The 17,751-nt window shown below is 41.2% G+C and overlaps 1 protein-coding gene across 17 annotated transcripts in view; it reads left to right on the forward strand.

The window, feature by feature from the left end:
* The window catches only part of ARHGAP26 (Rho GTPase activating protein 26), a 418,559-nt gene that overhangs the window by 220,148 nt on the left and 180,660 nt on the right, over positions 1–17,751 (forward strand). For all 17 annotated transcript variants that reach the window (XR_003136017.3, XR_003136019.3, XM_035713919.2 and 14 more), the window contains one exon: positions 238–274. Coding sequence is in view for 15 of the 17 variants with exons in the window: in XM_035713919.2 (XP_035569812.2) it covers positions 238–274 (37 nt within the window). In the remaining 2 variants the exon portion in view is untranslated. The remainder of the gene's footprint in view (positions 1–237; positions 275–17,751) is intronic.

The following is a 17,751-nucleotide window of genomic DNA, read 5'->3' on the forward strand; positions in this document are numbered from 1 at the left end:
TTTTAAAGAATATTTTTTTCAGTAAAGTTTTACAGGTGATTATGATGTACACACACTTGAGAATACCTGAAGTAAATACTGGACAGTAGATAATTTTAGAGAGGATTCATATTTGGGGGCTAGAAATGGCCTTCCATCTAAATGGCACAAATTAGGGAAAGGGGGCTGGAAGTGATTTTATTCATTGAACCTCTAGAGTCGTATAAAATTCACACAATGTTTATTTCTGTTTTCCAGGTGTACAATTCGAACAAAGACAGTCAGAGCGAAGGGAGTAAGTATGTCCCTTGGATAATTTTCTACAGCTGGGGTTGGGATTGAGCCTTAAAAGTTGCTACTCTGAGGAAGAACCACCAGGGGGTGCTGTGGGCATGTTGGGTCTGCCCCATTTCCCTGGTGTAGTCCCATGCTTCCATCCTGACTTACCATGTCAGTGACTCCAGGACATTTAGGGAGCCTGACTGGCAAGACTGTAATGACACCTTGCATTACATAACCCTTCACACTTGACAAAGCATTTTCATGTACATTATCTCAGTTAATCCTGGTTCTTGAGAATGTAGCTCCAATCGCCACTTAAAAGCCACTTAATTGAATAATACGCAGCTTCCAAAGAACCTTATCTTAGGGGAAAGCCAGAATTGCCCTTACACAGTCTTGTTCAAAGGCCTGGATAGGCAACAGCTATCTTAGTAATCACTTAGTAGTAACTCTGTGTTCTTTGTTACCTTTTCGGAGAGGAAAAAGTGGAGATGATGAACTCTGTAATAGTATTCTTCTTTGATGGGAATGACCCTGGCCAGCCTCTGTAGAATATCCAGCACATTTCCCCTGCTGCTGGCTCTGAGCACTCTGGTTAATCATAATTTCCAAGGGCACCTGTAACCTTGTAAAGATGATAGGATTAAAATGAAAAGCTACGGCTAGGCTAGAGTGTTAGGGCTGATGATGTCCTTGGTGGATAGGAGTACGAACCAGTTCCTTCCAGATTGCTTACATGAGTGCATAGGAAGTCCTGTCCCCTTGCCTCAGATTTGCTTTGTAAAATCCACTTGGAGAAACATTCACAGATAGCTGTACTATGAATTCCAATAATGTAAAAAAAAAAAAAAAATCAGTAAATCAGTGCTTCTGCATGTGGACAAGAGGATGAGGTATTTGTGTGTGTGTGAAATCCATTAAAGGACAAAGATTTTCCTTTCATCCTTTCCAAAATACAGATTTTGATGAGTTTTATATAAAATATTAAGTAATTTGGAATAGTTGTTATTGGTAGGTTAAGAGGCCTTTGGGAGAGGGGAAAAAGTTTTTTCTTTCTTCTTTTTCCTTCAAGAATTGAATAAGGGAAAATTTTTTCAGATAAACATTCAAGAAACAAGTGCTCCCCTCCTCCTTGCCCCACCACCCATATCCTCAGGTAGGATTGTTTTAGTGATCTGGAATCAAGTCTGGCTAACTGGTTCTAAAGTAACAATAGCAGAAAACACAGTAATAAAAAATGAAGGAATATGGAAGGCTGTCAAGTAACTCACAGTAAAGATAGGAAGAGCCAAAGAACCAGAATTGAAAACACACCAGCTCGGGAGCTTCAGGAGCCAATAAGAAAGAGTCTTCTGAATAATATTTGCAGGATCATAAAGCTCTAAACTGTTTTTTAGTACTCGCCTCACTCTTCTGAAGATTAAGATTCCCAGGAAGATAACAACAAGTTGGTCTAGCTTAGGCTGACGCAGGGGTAAACAACACAGTCCCTGACAGTTTTAAGAGTATTGCATAAAATGGGAGCAGGGTAGTTTGCCAGTGGGAAATCAGGCAAACTACCCAGGCATCAGAACAAGAGAAGATAGATGCCTAAGCAGACTTTAATAACATGCTCATGCCATGCCCCAACCTGGGACGCATTCTTTTATAATAAAGGACCCAGGAACTCTGGAGGATGAGATGCATGTGAGTGGAGACCACCAACTAAGTTTGCTTGTGATTTGTGATAAGCCTTGTCCTCTCTGCTTGAGATTTGAAAGATGATCCTGATTTTATGGGTAGGCATCCCTCTTGTTATACCATTCTGTAGGCTCATTTGGGGAATATGTATTGGGAGCCAATATCCTTTGACCCAGTGATTTGTCCTAAAGAAATAGACTAGAGTACAAAAATCTTTGTGCGAGAAAGAAGTACACTAGAGCATTGGTAATAATGACAAAGACAGGGAAACAATCAGATATGTCATAGAAAGTTGATTAAACATATCAAGATATGGGGCACCTGGTGGCTTAGTCAGTTGAGGGTCCAACTCACGATTTTGGCTCAGGTCATGATCTCAGGATTCTGGAATTGAGCCTTGCTTTGGTCTCTGCACTCTTACTCTGCTTGAGATTCTCTGTCTTCTTCTGTTCCTCCCCACTTGAGCTCTCTCTCTCTCTCTCTTTCTCTCTCTCAAATAAATAAGTAAAATATTTAAAAATACCAAGGTACTGTGTAATCTTTAGTAAGAACAAGAGCGATCTAGGTATTTGTGGAAATGGTGCCCACAGTATATTGTTAATTGTGATTAAAAAAAAAATCAGGTTACCCAGAGCAATGTTCTTGGTAAAATATTTAACTTCTCTAGATATATTGATAGAAAAACGTCTGGAAAGACCTTTATCATGAAATTGTAATGTACATGGAGGGTAGATTATTGAGAGGCGCTGACCTTCATGCTTTGCATTGTCTGCATTAACTGTGTATTTTAAAATCATAGTTGTTAATAGATAGCATTTATCCATTACTTAATATTTTTTTTTTAATTTTTTTTTTTTATTATTCATGATAGTCACACAGAGAGAGAGAGAAAGAGGCAGAGACATAGGCAGAGGGAGAAGCAGGCTCTATGCACCGGGAGCCTGACGTGGGATTCGATCCCGGGTTTCCAGGATCGCGCCCTGGGCCAGAGGCAGGCGCTAAACCGCTGCGCCACCCAGGGATCCCCACTACTTAATATTTTTTAAGGATGTTTTGTGGGTATGGGCTTAGTTAATAAATACTATGAGAATAGGTACTTTTGACCTACTTTGTATATTAGGAAATTGAGGTTAGTAAACTCAGGTGGCACAATTTAATCTGAATTCTAACTCCAAAGGTTCTACTGTTAACCCCAAGGATATTCTATCTCTTGAAGAAAAGAGCAATACAAAAAGTTCCATTTTGGAGAACACAGACCCTTGCAACAGTTCGCTTTTGGCATCCCATTATTCACAGAGTACAGAGAACCGGCTGCCTGGAGTGTCTAATGATTTTTCAATTGCTTACCCTTTGATTTAGCAAGCCTGAGAGGGGAAAAAAATGGTTTAAAACATACTGGCCATTTTTCCAGGAGTAGTTTGGATAGAAACTTTTTTTTTTTTTTTTTTTTTTTTTTAAGTATTATTCCAAAAGATGTTCTATTTCCAAGCTGGCAAAACCAGAGTAGGGTTTTGGATTGATATGTTCTCACCTCCTCTAGCATTGGGACCCCATTTTCACATTGTATAATTTAGCTCCCTCTCCTTTCTGACGTGGTTGTACTTTCCGTGTCTGTGTTCATTTTCACACCACACCCACTCACAGGGCTCATGTGCCACCACAGGTGGCACTGTTGTCCAGGTTCGGATTGTTCTGCAACCCTCTGTGCCATAGTCGAAACTGTTTTTGAGAGAAGTCAATCTGATAGGAATTTCAGAATGTGGCACTGCTCTTTTTGCCTCGAATATCCAAATTTAAATGTCTAGCACTTTCCTTTCTAGAAAATGTTTTCATGGGAGTTGAATGCCTCCATTTTATCCCAGAACCAGAACATTTTGAAGGGGCAGGTAGCAAAAGGAAATTCCTTTGGGGATACTTCTGAATTTGTTGCTTTGATCTTGAAGTTCCTCTCAGGGCATATACAGTGCCTGTGGGGTATCAGACAGGGCATAAATAATGCCTGTCAGCTGCTGGTATTTTCCGAATGCCCAGTTGTCAGGGAGAGGATGGCAGCAGATAAACAAACGTCAGTTTCTTTGCAGAGCCTTTTTCCTGTCTTCTTCTCTAGACTCTGTTTGAATCTCATGTATAGAGGGGTTGAATTAATCAAACTACCTAATTTTGTGGCATGGGATCATTACAGGCCCCTCCGTTCATTGATTCTTTTTCTTTTTCTTTTTTTTCTTTTTCTTTTTCTCTTTCTCTTTCTTTCTTTGTTTGTTTCTTTGTTTCTTCCTTTTCCTTTTCCTTTTTCTTTTTCTTTTTCTTTTTCTTTTTTTCTTTTCTTTTTCTTTCTTTTTCTTTTTCTTTTCTTCATTTTTAATTTTTTTCCAAGCTCCTGTTTCTTTGCTCCTCTGTAGACTACTATTCTGACGTATACTTTAAAGTGTATTTTTGAGCAATGTTGTATCTTTTTATCTACCTATATTTTTAAATTATATAAATGATATGTCTTGTTCTCTTTCTTTGTTCCCTCAACATTGTGTTGGGAGCCATCTCTATTCCTCTGTCTGCTATTAGACTATGGCTTCCATCTGCTGCACCCTCCGTGGTGTATATAACACGGTGTATCTATTTTTACAGAGCTACGTACTCCTTCTCCTCATGCCTCTAACTGTTCCCGAGCACTAACAGCACCACAGTGAACATCTTTGCACAGCTTGTATATCTCCCTGTGTGAGAATTTCTTTGGGATATACTCATGAGGAGAATCGTTGGCCAGCTTAGAGGATGTGCATCTACTTAGTTTGAGGGAGTAGTTCTCCAGAAAGGTCCAGCCACAGTCCCATTGGCCCTACACAAGGATTTCTTCATTTCTGGCAACTTTTCCGTTATTCAGTCTTCTAATTTCTTGTCAATCATAGAAATATGATAGCTCATTATTGCTTTGATTTACATCTCTCTGATAATTTGTATGTTTAGGCATCTCTTCCTATGTCTGCATACTGGGTTTCCCCTTCTGTTGATAGCCTTTTCATGTCCTTTGCTCATAGTTCTTTCATTTGCCACCTTTTTCTTGTTGATTTGTCAAGTTTTTTTCTATATTTTAAGTATCCATCCTTTGTTAGCTGTAGACCTTTTAAATAAATTTTCCCATCTTGCCATCTATTAATATTATGTGTGATATTCTTATTGAATATAAAGCCCTCTTATGTATTGAAGTAAATTTTTTATTTTTTAAAATTTCTTTTTAAATTTATTTATGATAGTCACACACACACACACACACACACACACACACACACACAGAGGCAGAGACACAGGCAGAGGGAGAAGCAGGCTCCATGCACCGGGAGCCCGACATGGGATTCGATCTCGGGTCTCCAGGATTGTGCCCTGGGCCAAAGGCAGGTGCTAAACCGCTGCGCCACCCAGGGATCCCTGAAGTAAATTTTTTTAAAAAAATTTCACCTTCTGGTTTATGATTTTCAAGTTGTGTTTTAAAGAAGGCCTTTCTTACCTACATCAGAAAGATGTGTACTTACATTTTGTTTTATTAGCTTCATGATTCTGTCTTTCATTCTAATCCAACTGATTACCTTCCATCATGTTTGGTATTTCTTGAAGATCTAGTTTTCTTTTTATCCACAGCAAGAGTCAGTTTTCCCACAAATATCATTCTTCCTGCTTTTGACTTGCGGTGCCAGCTTTATTGTATATTAGGTTTGCATATCTGAACTCTGAATTCTTTAGGTTCTTGGTCTGTTTGTTCTTGTGGTAATACCTCTCTGCTTTTCATATGATGTCTTTGAGGTAAGTCTTCCTGTTTAGTACTCTTTAAGGTTTGACTTAGCTGCTTGTGGACCTATATCCTTGTGTGTAAATTCTAACATAAGTTTTATAAGTTTCTCAGAAGCTTAAAATTTTCCTTTAGAATTGCATAGATTAACTCAGAGAAAATTGACACTTTTATAATATAAGTCATCTCCAAAATTTGGGATCTTTCCTTTTGTTCAGATTACCTGTGTCCTTTATCAGAGTTTTAGTTTTCTGCCTATAAGTTAATTCTTAAATACTAAATTCAAAAACCGATCTGCTATTTTTGTCAATTCTATGTATCTCTTACCAGGGATCTCGATACCATTAGGGGACTTTCCCTGGGTTTGCCTGTAGAATGTCAGGATATATATCAGTGATACTGGATTTTTCTAGTTCTCCAAATTCTTGCCTGTTAGAGAATGGGAGGGAAGAGATGTAAGAATACTAGAGAGGTAGGAAGTATGGTTTGTCGTTCCCTAGGCTGCTTTGCTGATCACACCCCAATGCCAATAATCTAGACTGCTGATACCTATCTTGGATTTTGTTCCCTCTCTCATTACCAAGAACAGGACTCTGTCCTGGGCAAGAATCCCTCCTCCCACCCTGTTCTCTTTGGCCCCCTGTGCCACCTCCATGCATATCCATCTCCTCAGTCTCCATATCCTCTTGCTTGCCCTGCCTTTGACTGTAGCTGTGAGATTTCCTCCCCAGAGGCTCTGCAAGAATGGGTTTTTTGTCTCCTGAAATGAGCTCCAGTAGGAATCAGGAGAAGCTGCAAAGAAGTGGCCTCTTCTCCACCAAGACTGCTGTTGTTGAGCGAGGGTTAGAGAGCTGAGAACTTGTCACAGAAGATAAGCCTAGCCTAGTCCAGTACAAGAGAGTAAGGGAAGGGCAGGCTTTTCTAGTGTGAGTTGATCTCTTCCAAGTTAGAAGTTTTAAATAATAAATGTTACTGCCTACTTAGCTCTAAAAAGTTGAGCTTGTTTACAGAAATGCTGGCCTCCCAGTGCTTCTCCAGCTGTTTGAAGGCTGACAGACTGAGCCAGTCTCCTCATCTTGAGATCACAGTGCCACTTTCCTTAATGTGCACATTCACCCAAATTCCATAGGTTAATTGGGTAATTGCCAAGGTATATGCCCAGGTTGCCCCAGATGTGGCTTCTCCTACACTTCCCACTCAGCTCCATACCAACCATCTGGCTTTGCAAGAGGACCTTGCAGTGGTTGATGGTGCTTCCCTGCTCTTGATCCATGTGTTTCTCTGTGCTCCTACCTGAACCTTTCAATTGGTTTCCCAGCGGGAGTCCAGCATTCCTGTAGCTCTGCATTCAATTAATACCTCTCAAAGTTCTTAAGTGTCAGTGGCCTGGGGCAGTGTGAGTGCCGAGGGGAAAGGACACCCACAAGTAGGACATGTGCCTGTCTTTAAGGAGTATATGGTTTGCTTTTGAGGTTCAGAGCACACGGAGAAATAGCCAGATGGCCCATCACGTTTGTGGACACATGTAATCCTCATGCCATCTGCAGATGTACCTGCTGTGCAGACAAAATGCCGGAGCCAGTTGGTTGGAGAGTGATCTCAGAATGGACTTCCACCTAGGCTAGTGAGATTTTTAAAAAATTAGAACTTTCCCTCTGCCCCCAGAAGAAGAAAATCCAGCACTTCCTCTGCTTCCAGAGTCAATCTCTTCTTTCCTTCCAGTTTGTTTTTAATCTGGCACTTTCACAAGAATCTCTTGTGTTTGTATAATGCTCAAGAGCTCACTTAGGTTGTCATTTACACTGGGACATGGTTGGGGAAGAGCCATGACTGGTGAAGGAATGTGAAGTTGGAGTTAGGATTTAGTCATCTGTAGGGTTTAAGCAACTTGAAAAAATAGGTATTTTTGCTTATTATAGAAATAATATGAACTCATTGTAGAGTATGAAGGAAAAATAGTAATGATTTTCAGAAATGCAATATAAAACATCTGTAATACCACCCCAGGGATAATTCCTTCTTGTCTTTTTTTCCTTGTCTTATATGGATTTTGTCAATGTTAACACATATTTTGATTTACTTGACATTATATGAAATATACTTTCTGTATTCTGCTTTGAATAATTTACAAGAATTTTCTCACATCATGAAAATTATTTATAAATGCCATTTGTAATGGTTGTTTAATATTCTGTTGTAGATTTATATCCAAATTTATTGAACTATTTCCCATCATTGGACTTGAATGTCCTTTCCAGATTTTTCCTGTTGTGAGGAACATTAGCCTGAGTGTGCTTCTGCCTTGGTCTTTGCACATTCCTCAGGTGATTTCTGGTGGGTAGGTCCTGCCATATGGATTGGAGAGAGCTGTTTCAGTGGAGGGTACCATGGGAATCATGTGGATTAGCATGCTGGCATGTTGCCTATGGAACGGGTCAGTATTGGACCTGTAACCTTGAGTTGCCTTTTCTGTAAAATGAGGGGTGAATACAATACCTATCTCCTGAAGTTGCTGTGATTATTAGAGTTTAGCAAAGTGTCTGGCGTATTATTCATGCCTCGTAATTACTGGTTCTTACACTTCTCATTATCTTGCCATGCCAACTACTCTGTCGTGTAAGAAGAGTTCACTGGAGTGGCAGAAGTGTTCCTGAGGGGAGCAGGGAGGAGAACGAAGGGTGGCAGCTAAAACCCCTGCTGTTTTCAGGCTTGGTGCCTTAGGAGTGTTAGTTCATTAAATCCTCATGACTGCATTTCTCAAAGTGGGGTATGCATACTATTACTGGTATCTCAGATCATATTTGATAGTACCAGACACACATTTTATTGTTTTTTTTTTTAATTTTTTTTAAATTTATTTATGATAGTCACACACAGAGAGAGAGAGAGGCAGAGACATAGGCAGAGGGAGAAGCAGGCTCTATGCACCGGGAGCCCGACGTGGGATTCGATCCCGGGTCTCCAGGATCGCGCCCTGGGCCAAAGGCAGGCACCAAACCGCTGCGCCACCCAGGGATCCCCAGACACACATTTTAAATTACCATTTAGATTTATATATTTATTTTCATGGATATTAGGGAAAAAACATGTAAACATGTAAACCTCCTGGTTTTCTAAATGTTATTACTTACCACAGGGGTCAGCCTTTTCAGTGAAGAGCTAGATAGTCAATATATTCAGTTTTGCAAGAGTATTTAACTCTCAATATTAAAGTGTGAAAGCAGCCATAGACAGCATGAAAACAAACGTGTGTTTATTAATAAAACTTTATGTAAAAATCAGGCACTAGCTAGTAAATTTGGCCCACAGATTGTAGGAGATTGTCAATCCCTAGACTACTATTTTTTTTTAAGATTTTATTTATTTATTTATTTGAGAGAGAGAGAGACCAAGAGTGTGAGTAGGGGTAGGGGCAGAGGGAGAAGGAGAGAATCTCAAGCAGACTTCACACTGAGCATAGAGCCCAGTGCAGAGCTCAGTCCTGTAGCCCTGAGATCATGATTCTGATCCAAAATCAAGAGTCAAACACTTGATTGACTGAACCACCCAAGCGCCTCCTTAGACTACTTTTTAAAAACTTACCCTAGTATTAAGCTATTTAAGATGGAATAAAGTTTGGGCAGGCAGCATGACAGTGATATGTCTGTAGTTGCCATTAGTGGAAATGCTATTCATAACAACCAAGTTTACAACTCAGCATTAGTCTTTAAGAAGTCCAGGTGGCATAGTCAAGAGGTAGGGTATCTGATGTTCAAACCAGAATCTGCCTGATTGCCAAGGTCACTCCTTTCCTTCCTCCACTGCTCAATAGGTGGGAAGTCTCTTTCCTCTGTTTTGCTGTCCTAACATTATGTGGCCAACCCATTGGAGCTGGAAGGCCTTTCTTCATCAGCATCAAACACCTAACCTTCTCAGCTCTTTGCTTTTGACGGGCCATCCCATATTCCTTCTCTGTGAACCTCCTCATTAGAACATGAGGAATGTGCAAAGACCAAGGTAAAAGCACACTCAGGCTGATGTTCCTCACAACAGGAAAAATCTGGAAAGGACATTCAAGTCCAATGATGGGAAATAGTTCAACAAATTTGGATATAAATCTACAACAGAATATTAAACAACCATTACAAATGCATTTATAAATAATTTTCATGATGTGAGAAAATTCTTGTAATTATTCAAAGCAGAATACAGAAAGTATATTTCATATAATGTCAAGTAAATCAAAATATGTGTTAACATTGACATGCATGCATGATGCTGAGAGACAGTGAATATGTGTTAGTGATTTTGAAGCTTCCCAGGCACAGAAAGTGGCCCACTGCCCTTTTTGCAGGCATTGGACACACAACCAAAGCTGCTTGGTTCCTGTTATACACCTCCATCCTTCCTCAGGCCATCATTCAAGATCACATTCCCTTATAGTGTTGTATCCAGGCTTTTCTTGTTCCATGAGGATAAGATTGAGGACCAGGAGAGGGGCTGGGAGGTCACCATTACCTTGATTGTTGTTGTGCCTCTGATTTATACATTCCTTTCATCTCTGGGCCTCAGCTTCCCTTGATCTGCAAAACAGAAAAAGAGATTTAGTCTTAAAGATAGTAGGGAAAGGCTTCATGGGATCATATGGGTCACTGTTTTGAAAAGGTTTTAAAACCTTCAGATATTACTAAAAGTTCAACAGTCTCATGAAAGCAGCAGAGGACAGAAAAGAGGATTTTCTTTTTCCTTTTGCTTCCAGTCACCTCTGGCCTTTTGCTATTAGAACACCCACAGTTGAGAGGCAGGAGAAGGCAGCCACTGGTAACCAGGATCCCTGTGGAATCGGAGCCATCCAGTGGCTGCCAGGTCTGCACTGGTCGGTGGCTTATAAATAGAACATTTCCCTTTTTAAACCTGAGAAGGATGGGCAGCATTAATGGGCATGGCGGCCTGGCCTCCTGAGTGCTGGCCCACGAGGCAGTCAGCTGAGTACACCTTCCCCTCCAGCTTTCCATCCACACCTTCCAGGCCAGGCCTGATAGGAGACAGCCACTGGCTCTCTCCCTTGCCAGAATTCCCTTCCAGCCCCCCATTCCCACCTCTCTTGGCCCTTTTGCTTTTTCCTTTCCTCTCCCTCCTGTGCCATGGCAGGTTTCTATGGCTCCTACTTTTATCTTCTGAGCCACAGGCAGACAAGATGGTATAATTCTAGCTCACCCAAGTGCTGATTTTCTGCACCTCACTTTACATTATGACCTTTGTGTGCAACATGGTGGGTATGCCTGCATGGAACTCAAATTATTGTCAGTTGAGCTGTAATGCCATAGCTTGAAAATAACCCTGGCTGAGGGATTGAAGGCTAGTAAGGGAGAAAAGGGAAGGAACAGCTTGTTTTCTCAGAGATTTTATTATATGGGATCTCAGCCATTTTGTTTGCTGAGACTCCTTCCCCCAAGGATGTGACTGGCTATTGTGCTCCTCCAGATAGCATACATGTTCAGAAGCCTTTCTGCTTGTCCTAAATGACACTTAACAAACCGTCCTCCCTCCCAGCCGACTTTAGAATACAGATACAGCCATGGTGAGACTTTACTATGATCTAATATCCTTCTTTCCCTTAGAAGTGTAGGCATACTGAGAGCAGGCCATGGCCCAGGCAGGTGTGAACCACCTTTTGGTATTCTGGTTTGGCCTTCAGCCAAGCAACAGTGAGCAGGTCCCTGGCTGCGTCTTTAAGTCCTAAAGTCCAGTGCAAGGAGTTGTTGAGGCAGAGACTGAAAGATTTTCCTCAAGGCTCTCAATTACTGTTTATTGAACCCATACTTATTACTGGCCAGTGTGCTCTGGGTTTGATATACATTATGTTGTTTGAGCCTTATAAGAACCCTATGAGATTGATGGTATAATTCACCCCATTTATAGATGAGAAAACTGAATCTTCCTTCTCAGTACATACTTGTGGTCTCTCAGGGTCATTCCTTCCCACCCTGATGAGAGTGTTCAGATAGTGCAACTCCTATTCAGTGTGTAAGATTCAGCAGAGGCTGTCAAGTCCTTTTGCCCACAGGGAGGTTAGTGTTGAATAGTGGTTGGGAGTGTGGGCTCTACAGTATTATTATATATATTGCTTGGAATCCCAGCCTCATGACTTACTGGGTGTGTGGCCTTGGGAAAATAATTTCCCCAGGCCTTGGTGTTTTTGTTTTTGTTTTTTGTTTTTTGTTTTTTTTAACTTATGAGTATGGCTTTAGTACCTACATCATTGGTTTGTTGGAAGGATTAAATGGGATTAGAATGGAAATCTTTACCTCAGTGGTGCCTGGTATTCTAAGCAGTCATTAAATGTTATTATCTACTGTTGTTATTATCAATAACATCATTGTTACCCCAAAGCAGAGGCTGTTCATATAAAAGCATGATAGCAGACAGTCTGTTTACATTTCCTCAGAGTGCCTTCACAAACATTGCCTTGCTGATTTTCACAGCGCCTCATCTGTGCAGATGTGAAGGGTCAGAGAGGTGAAGTATGCCTGTCTCCCAAAACCAGTTAGTGGTGACTGCAGCCACAAATGTAAATGTTAGGATTCTGATTACAAATGTCTTCTCCTTCCTTGTCCTTTGCTGCCTCAGTTTGTTGTGACCAAAAAAATACCTGAACCATTCTTAGGGCATATCAAAGTGAGAAGACAGGTACCAAAGGCAGGAAAAGGACCTTGATGGGCAGAAGTTGGTTCTCTGCTTGGAACACTTCCTCTTTCAGAAAGCTAGTGACAGGGGTGCGTGGGTGGTTCAGTCGGTTAAGCATCTGCGTTTGGCTTAGGTCCTGACCCCAGGGTCCTGGGATCGAGCCCCACATCAGGCTATCTGCTCCATGGGGAGTCTGCCTCTCCCTCTCTACCTGCTTGTGCTCTCTCTTCCTCAAATAAATAAATGAAATCTCTCTATATATAAAAGAAAGCTGGCGAACGGTCATTTTTGATTGAGAGATCAGTGTACAACCACCCACGCCTCAAGAAGGAAAGGAATTGAGCCCTGTGGGACTGTAATTGCTTCTCTGGATGTCCAGACCCCTGAGTAGGAGATGAGTGGTCCTGATGAAACTGGTTGGCATAATACCGTGTGCATTCAGCATTATTCTTTCACTGCTGTTCTGATTGGAAATTTTAAGGTGGACTGGGCGACTGCAGCTGTAAAAACCCACAAGGAAACAGTTTGCTGCAAGTGTGTACTATACAAGAACCCAGACACTGCCACTTTGGCTGCAGTGTCTTGCTGAGAACTGGAATGCTCTTTACAGTTATCTTAGAGCCTCTTGACTTGGGCTGAGAGCTGGTAGGTTTATTCTGGGCCAGGCAGGGGTTTCATCTCTTTCCTGCTACCTAGTTTACTTTGTTTACTCTATATCCTTCTTGGCTTATTTTTTTCTGTGTGTGTCCCCAGAAACCATGAAACAGAAGATAGCTTCCTTTGTATTTGGTAGAGTAGGGAGAGAAGAAAGTTCCGATTGGCATGCTTAGAGGTCAGGGGATGAATGAGATCCCAGTCAGTCCTATTTGTCTTGTGCTTCCCACCACAGGGCCTGTGAACTCTAGAAGGTACCAGTGTGTTCAGCCAGCTGCTCAGCATTCAAGGCTTATGGAGTGTGGGGACTTCTTTACCTATTGGTTTCTGGTGTCTCAGCAGGTGAAAATGTGGATTGTATTTGTTGCTTCACCTGGGAAATATTTATTGATGCTACAGTAATGAATAAGGCAGATAAAGTCCTTGCTCTCATGCATTTATACTAGGGAAAGAAACTGACAAACAGCAAGTAAACAAAAGTATACTTTCAGGTGGAGAGAAGGGCTAAGAAGAGGTAAGAGCAAAGGGATAGGGAATGACAAGGCAAGGGGGAGCCATTCTAGAAACTTGAAGCAGGGAGGCCTCTCTGAAGAGGTTACATTTGAGCAGAAACCTGAATAAACATGGGAGTGAGGCATGTCAGGAGCTGGCAGAGAAACCAACAGGTGCATGCAAGGGCCCTTGAAGTGGAAGGAATAAACCAGCTATGTCCAGAGAATATCAGGAAGGACTGTGGTGACTGGAGTGGAGGAGGCCAGAGGGAGAGCATTCAGGTAGGCTGGGACTAGACCATGTGAGGCCACAGTCAGGAGGCAAGCTTGTGTTCTAAGTGTCATGAGAAGTCCCTGGAGAGTTGAGATCAGGCCAAGTGACTTATGAGCCATTGTGTATTTTTAAAAGGTGGCCCTGGCTCCTGGTGGAGAATAAACTGTGTGTGGGGCAAAAAGAGAAGCAGTTGGGAGGCTATTAGAACAGTCTGGGCAAAAGATGATGGTGACTTGGATCAAGGTATTAGCAGTGGGGATGGTGAGAAGCATTTGGGTTCTGGATGTGTTGTTTTAAATTTTGTTTTGTTTTTTAGATCTGGATGTGTTTTTAACTGTTGCTTCATGGGGCTGACTGATGGATTGGAGTGGGACAGAAAGCAAGGAATCCAGGTTGACCATATTGAAGTAGGACATATTGCTGGTAGAATATGGTACCCTCCCATCTCATGCTTCCAGCCAAGTTGAATGTAGTGCCTGGCTGGGGACAAGTTAAGACGATAGTTCCCAAATGTGGTATTTTTCTATCACTGACTTCATGATTTTTTTTCTTTTACATATACATATACAACCTGTATTACTGTTTTCCTACTATTTTTCTTAAATCAGTTCAGTCTTTTTAAAAAAAGATTTATTTATTTAGAGAGAGACAGAATGAGTGTGAGCAGGGGGAATAGCAGAGGCAGAGGGATAAGCAGACTTCCCGTGAAGCATCGAACCCAACAGGGGGCTCCCTCCCAGGACCCTGAGATCATGACCTCAGCCAAAATCAAGAGCCACCTGTTTAAATGAGCAACCCAGGCACCCTTCAGTTCACTCCTTTTAACTTAAATTTATTTTTTAAATTTGTTATGCTATGTGTGATAAACAGGTAAATTTCTGATATTTATTGAAATAAGTACACAGCTATTAAAAATATTTGTGAATCCATTGGAATCATTTCATATACCACCAGAGGCACAAGCTACATGATACATTAAGATACATAGCACTGGTGAATGGCTATTATCAGATGAGGAGTGTGGTATGAATACTGATAGCTAGCTAACAGTCTACAATAATTTCTGTTAGTCTTTAATGATAGTAATTTTAATTGGTGTACAGTACATTGTTATCTCATAATTTTAATTGGTTGGTGTACAGTACATTGTTATCCCAAGCATACTTCTCAAACCTACTGGATCATAACCTGTGGGAGGGTGCCCACAGTCTGCATGGTAACCAGCATGCTCCTGCTTCTCTTGTCCACTAGATTTGAGAGCTCTTCCTGGAGCAGAAAGGGAAGAATCCAGGAAATATGATCCCCAGCCAATACCTCCCCGCTCCCCTGCCCTCTCTGCTGTCAGTCCCTGTCTGACTGGTCATGTGAACTTGAGCAGAAAGTAGAGAGTAGATGAGGGATGAGCTCTGGAGTCAGACTCAGTTACAGTCCTGGTTCCACCACTCATTAAGGCCAAAGTCTTATCAGGCGTTCCTCAGCCTCATCTGAGTCGGAGTTCCCGTCTACATAATGGGGATGATGATGGATGAGGGTATGGTACATTTAAGTGCTTAGCCTAGAGCAGTGCAGTTTGTTCAGCAAGCGTTAGCTACTGCTGTCATTATTACCACTTAACATTGGGAGCCTGGCTTTTCTCATTGTAAAGACTTATCAGATATATTGGGAAAATCAATTAGGCCATAGTATTTTAATATATTCTACCAACAGTAATATTATGCTCATTGGTGTGGAAACATAGCAAGCAGTTATTAGTGAGAATGGTAACAGTATTTACCCCCATGGGATTATTGTGGGGATAACATGAACTTGGATATGAAAAGTGGTTCTTCAACTGGAAAGTTTGATTCAAATGTTGCTAATACTGCTAATGACCATTTATTGAAATTACCAAATAAGTCAGTGTACATTTCCTTTGACCCTCACAACACCTCGGTGAGCTCTCCCCACTCTGCTGGAGAGGAAGGTTAAGTGTCAGAAGTGGCAGAGACCAGGTCTGTCTGGCTTGAAAGATTATCATTCTCTTTCTAGTCCATACCACTTCTGTCTGTGTGATTTCAGTTAACATTAAAGTTAGTTCACACTCCCTGAATATATAAAGCTGGGGAGCAGAGTATAGGACAGAGTAAGGTGGGGTATGGGGTCTTGAGGAGCTGAACTGGGTTAAAAACTGGTTGTTGGTTGAGAATCCCCAAAGTAAGGAATTCACACCTGGATAATTAAGAAGTAGTTGGCCAACTTCCAGGACCCCACTGGAAGCTTCAGAGAGCTGTTACTGTGAGGACTGTTTCCCAGGGGCCACAGCCACAAAGCTCTGGCAACTTTGGGTCTTCACATGAATAGGAGAGAGGACGTAAACCCCTCTGAGTGTATGAGCCAATTGAAATCTCTTCAGATGGATTTGGTATTTAATTCAATCTGGGTGTGTCTCTTCATGGTTTTTAATGGTGTTGAAATTGATTAAATTCAGAATGAATGAGGTAGGCCAGACTTTAAAGAGCAAATCATATTGGGAAATTGAGTAAATTTCTGAAGTGAGAACGCCCCTGGAGCTGTCCATGAAATGGTAGCCTGCTTATAGTAATTCCAGACAATCTTCTATTATCCATCCACATTAAAAATAGGGTAATAACTTACTTTACCTTTGAGTTCTCTCACTTTTATGCAAACATCCAACACTTCCAGCAAATTCCATTTCTCTTGTAAAAAAAACTTGAAATATTTTTTTGGATCAAAGGAAAGTTGAATAAGATTCCTGGGGAAAGTTTTTTAGGCTAGGGAAAACCTATTGAATGCCACCTTTAGGAAAATGGGTAATGTGCTCTAATGTGTGTTGAGACTAATTCAGGAGATTAGCTCCTCTCTTTTGGAAAAGGGTTTGTCTGAGATCTGTTAGAATACCCAGAATGCATGTATGGGGTAACCTTCGGATATGTCCCAGAGTTGTTTTAATGCACTATATGTCCATCAGTCAACCTATAGTTGGAAAGGTCCCTTCCACTCAGAATTAGTGATTTGGGTACTTTTTTGACAAATATCTTGATGTTCTGAGTACTAAGGACTGCCATAGGCAAGATCAGGTCAGTGATTTTAGTAAAGGGGCTCCTGGACCTGTAGAATGAGGTTTCTTGGCTGGCACACAACTCTAGGAGAGAATGCTCTTATTTTTTACGGCTTTCCTTGACCTCAGGCCTGAGTGTATAGATGGCCTAGATAGTATGATGTGGAAAGAACCCCCATACCTTAAGTTTCCACCAACCACAGTATCATGCCATGTAGAGTTTGGTGATGGATAAGCAAAGGATTTTTAGAAGAGTCCAGGAAAACCAGAACTTGGTTTTGTCTTCTTTGTTTCGTGTCTTGGTGGTACGCCTTTTGTTTTTCCTTTCTTTTGAACTCATTCTTGGGGCTATAGTGCTAGGTAGTGATACTTTGTATTGATGGAAGGAAGGAAGGAAGGAAGGAAGGAAGGAAGGAAGGAAGGAAGGAAGGAAGGAAGGAAGGAAGGAAGGAAGGAAGGAAGGAAGTCGGTCAGGCTATTCATATCTTTATTTAACATTTATATCTTCCCCAAAGATGAAAAATCTAGGCACGAGAGCTTAAATAACTCATCTGCTTTCATAGGGGTTATAACAATTAGAATTTGAAAGGTCATTTTTACTACATCATACTTCCTCTCTATCATACTTAATGTCCAGCATAGTAGATAGTGAAAGGCAGAGATAGAGTATTAAATAAAAGAAATGAGTAAAGGTATACATGCACCATTACTTTCATGAATGCAAATCTGGTTTGGTAGACAACATCACAGAAATAAACATACATTTGCAATTATGTTACACGCTTTGAAGGAGAACTTGATAGAGCTGTAGCTAAGTTGCAGTGGGTACATGACCACGTAGAGAGATCAGGAGGGCAGTTTTGAGGAATTGACACTTGAGAAGATTTGC

This window comes from Canis lupus, chromosome 2, assembly GCF_003254725.2.
Source record: "Canis lupus dingo isolate Sandy chromosome 2, ASM325472v2, whole genome shotgun sequence".
NCBI classification, from domain to species: Eukaryota; Metazoa; Chordata; class Mammalia; order Carnivora; family Canidae; genus Canis; species Canis lupus.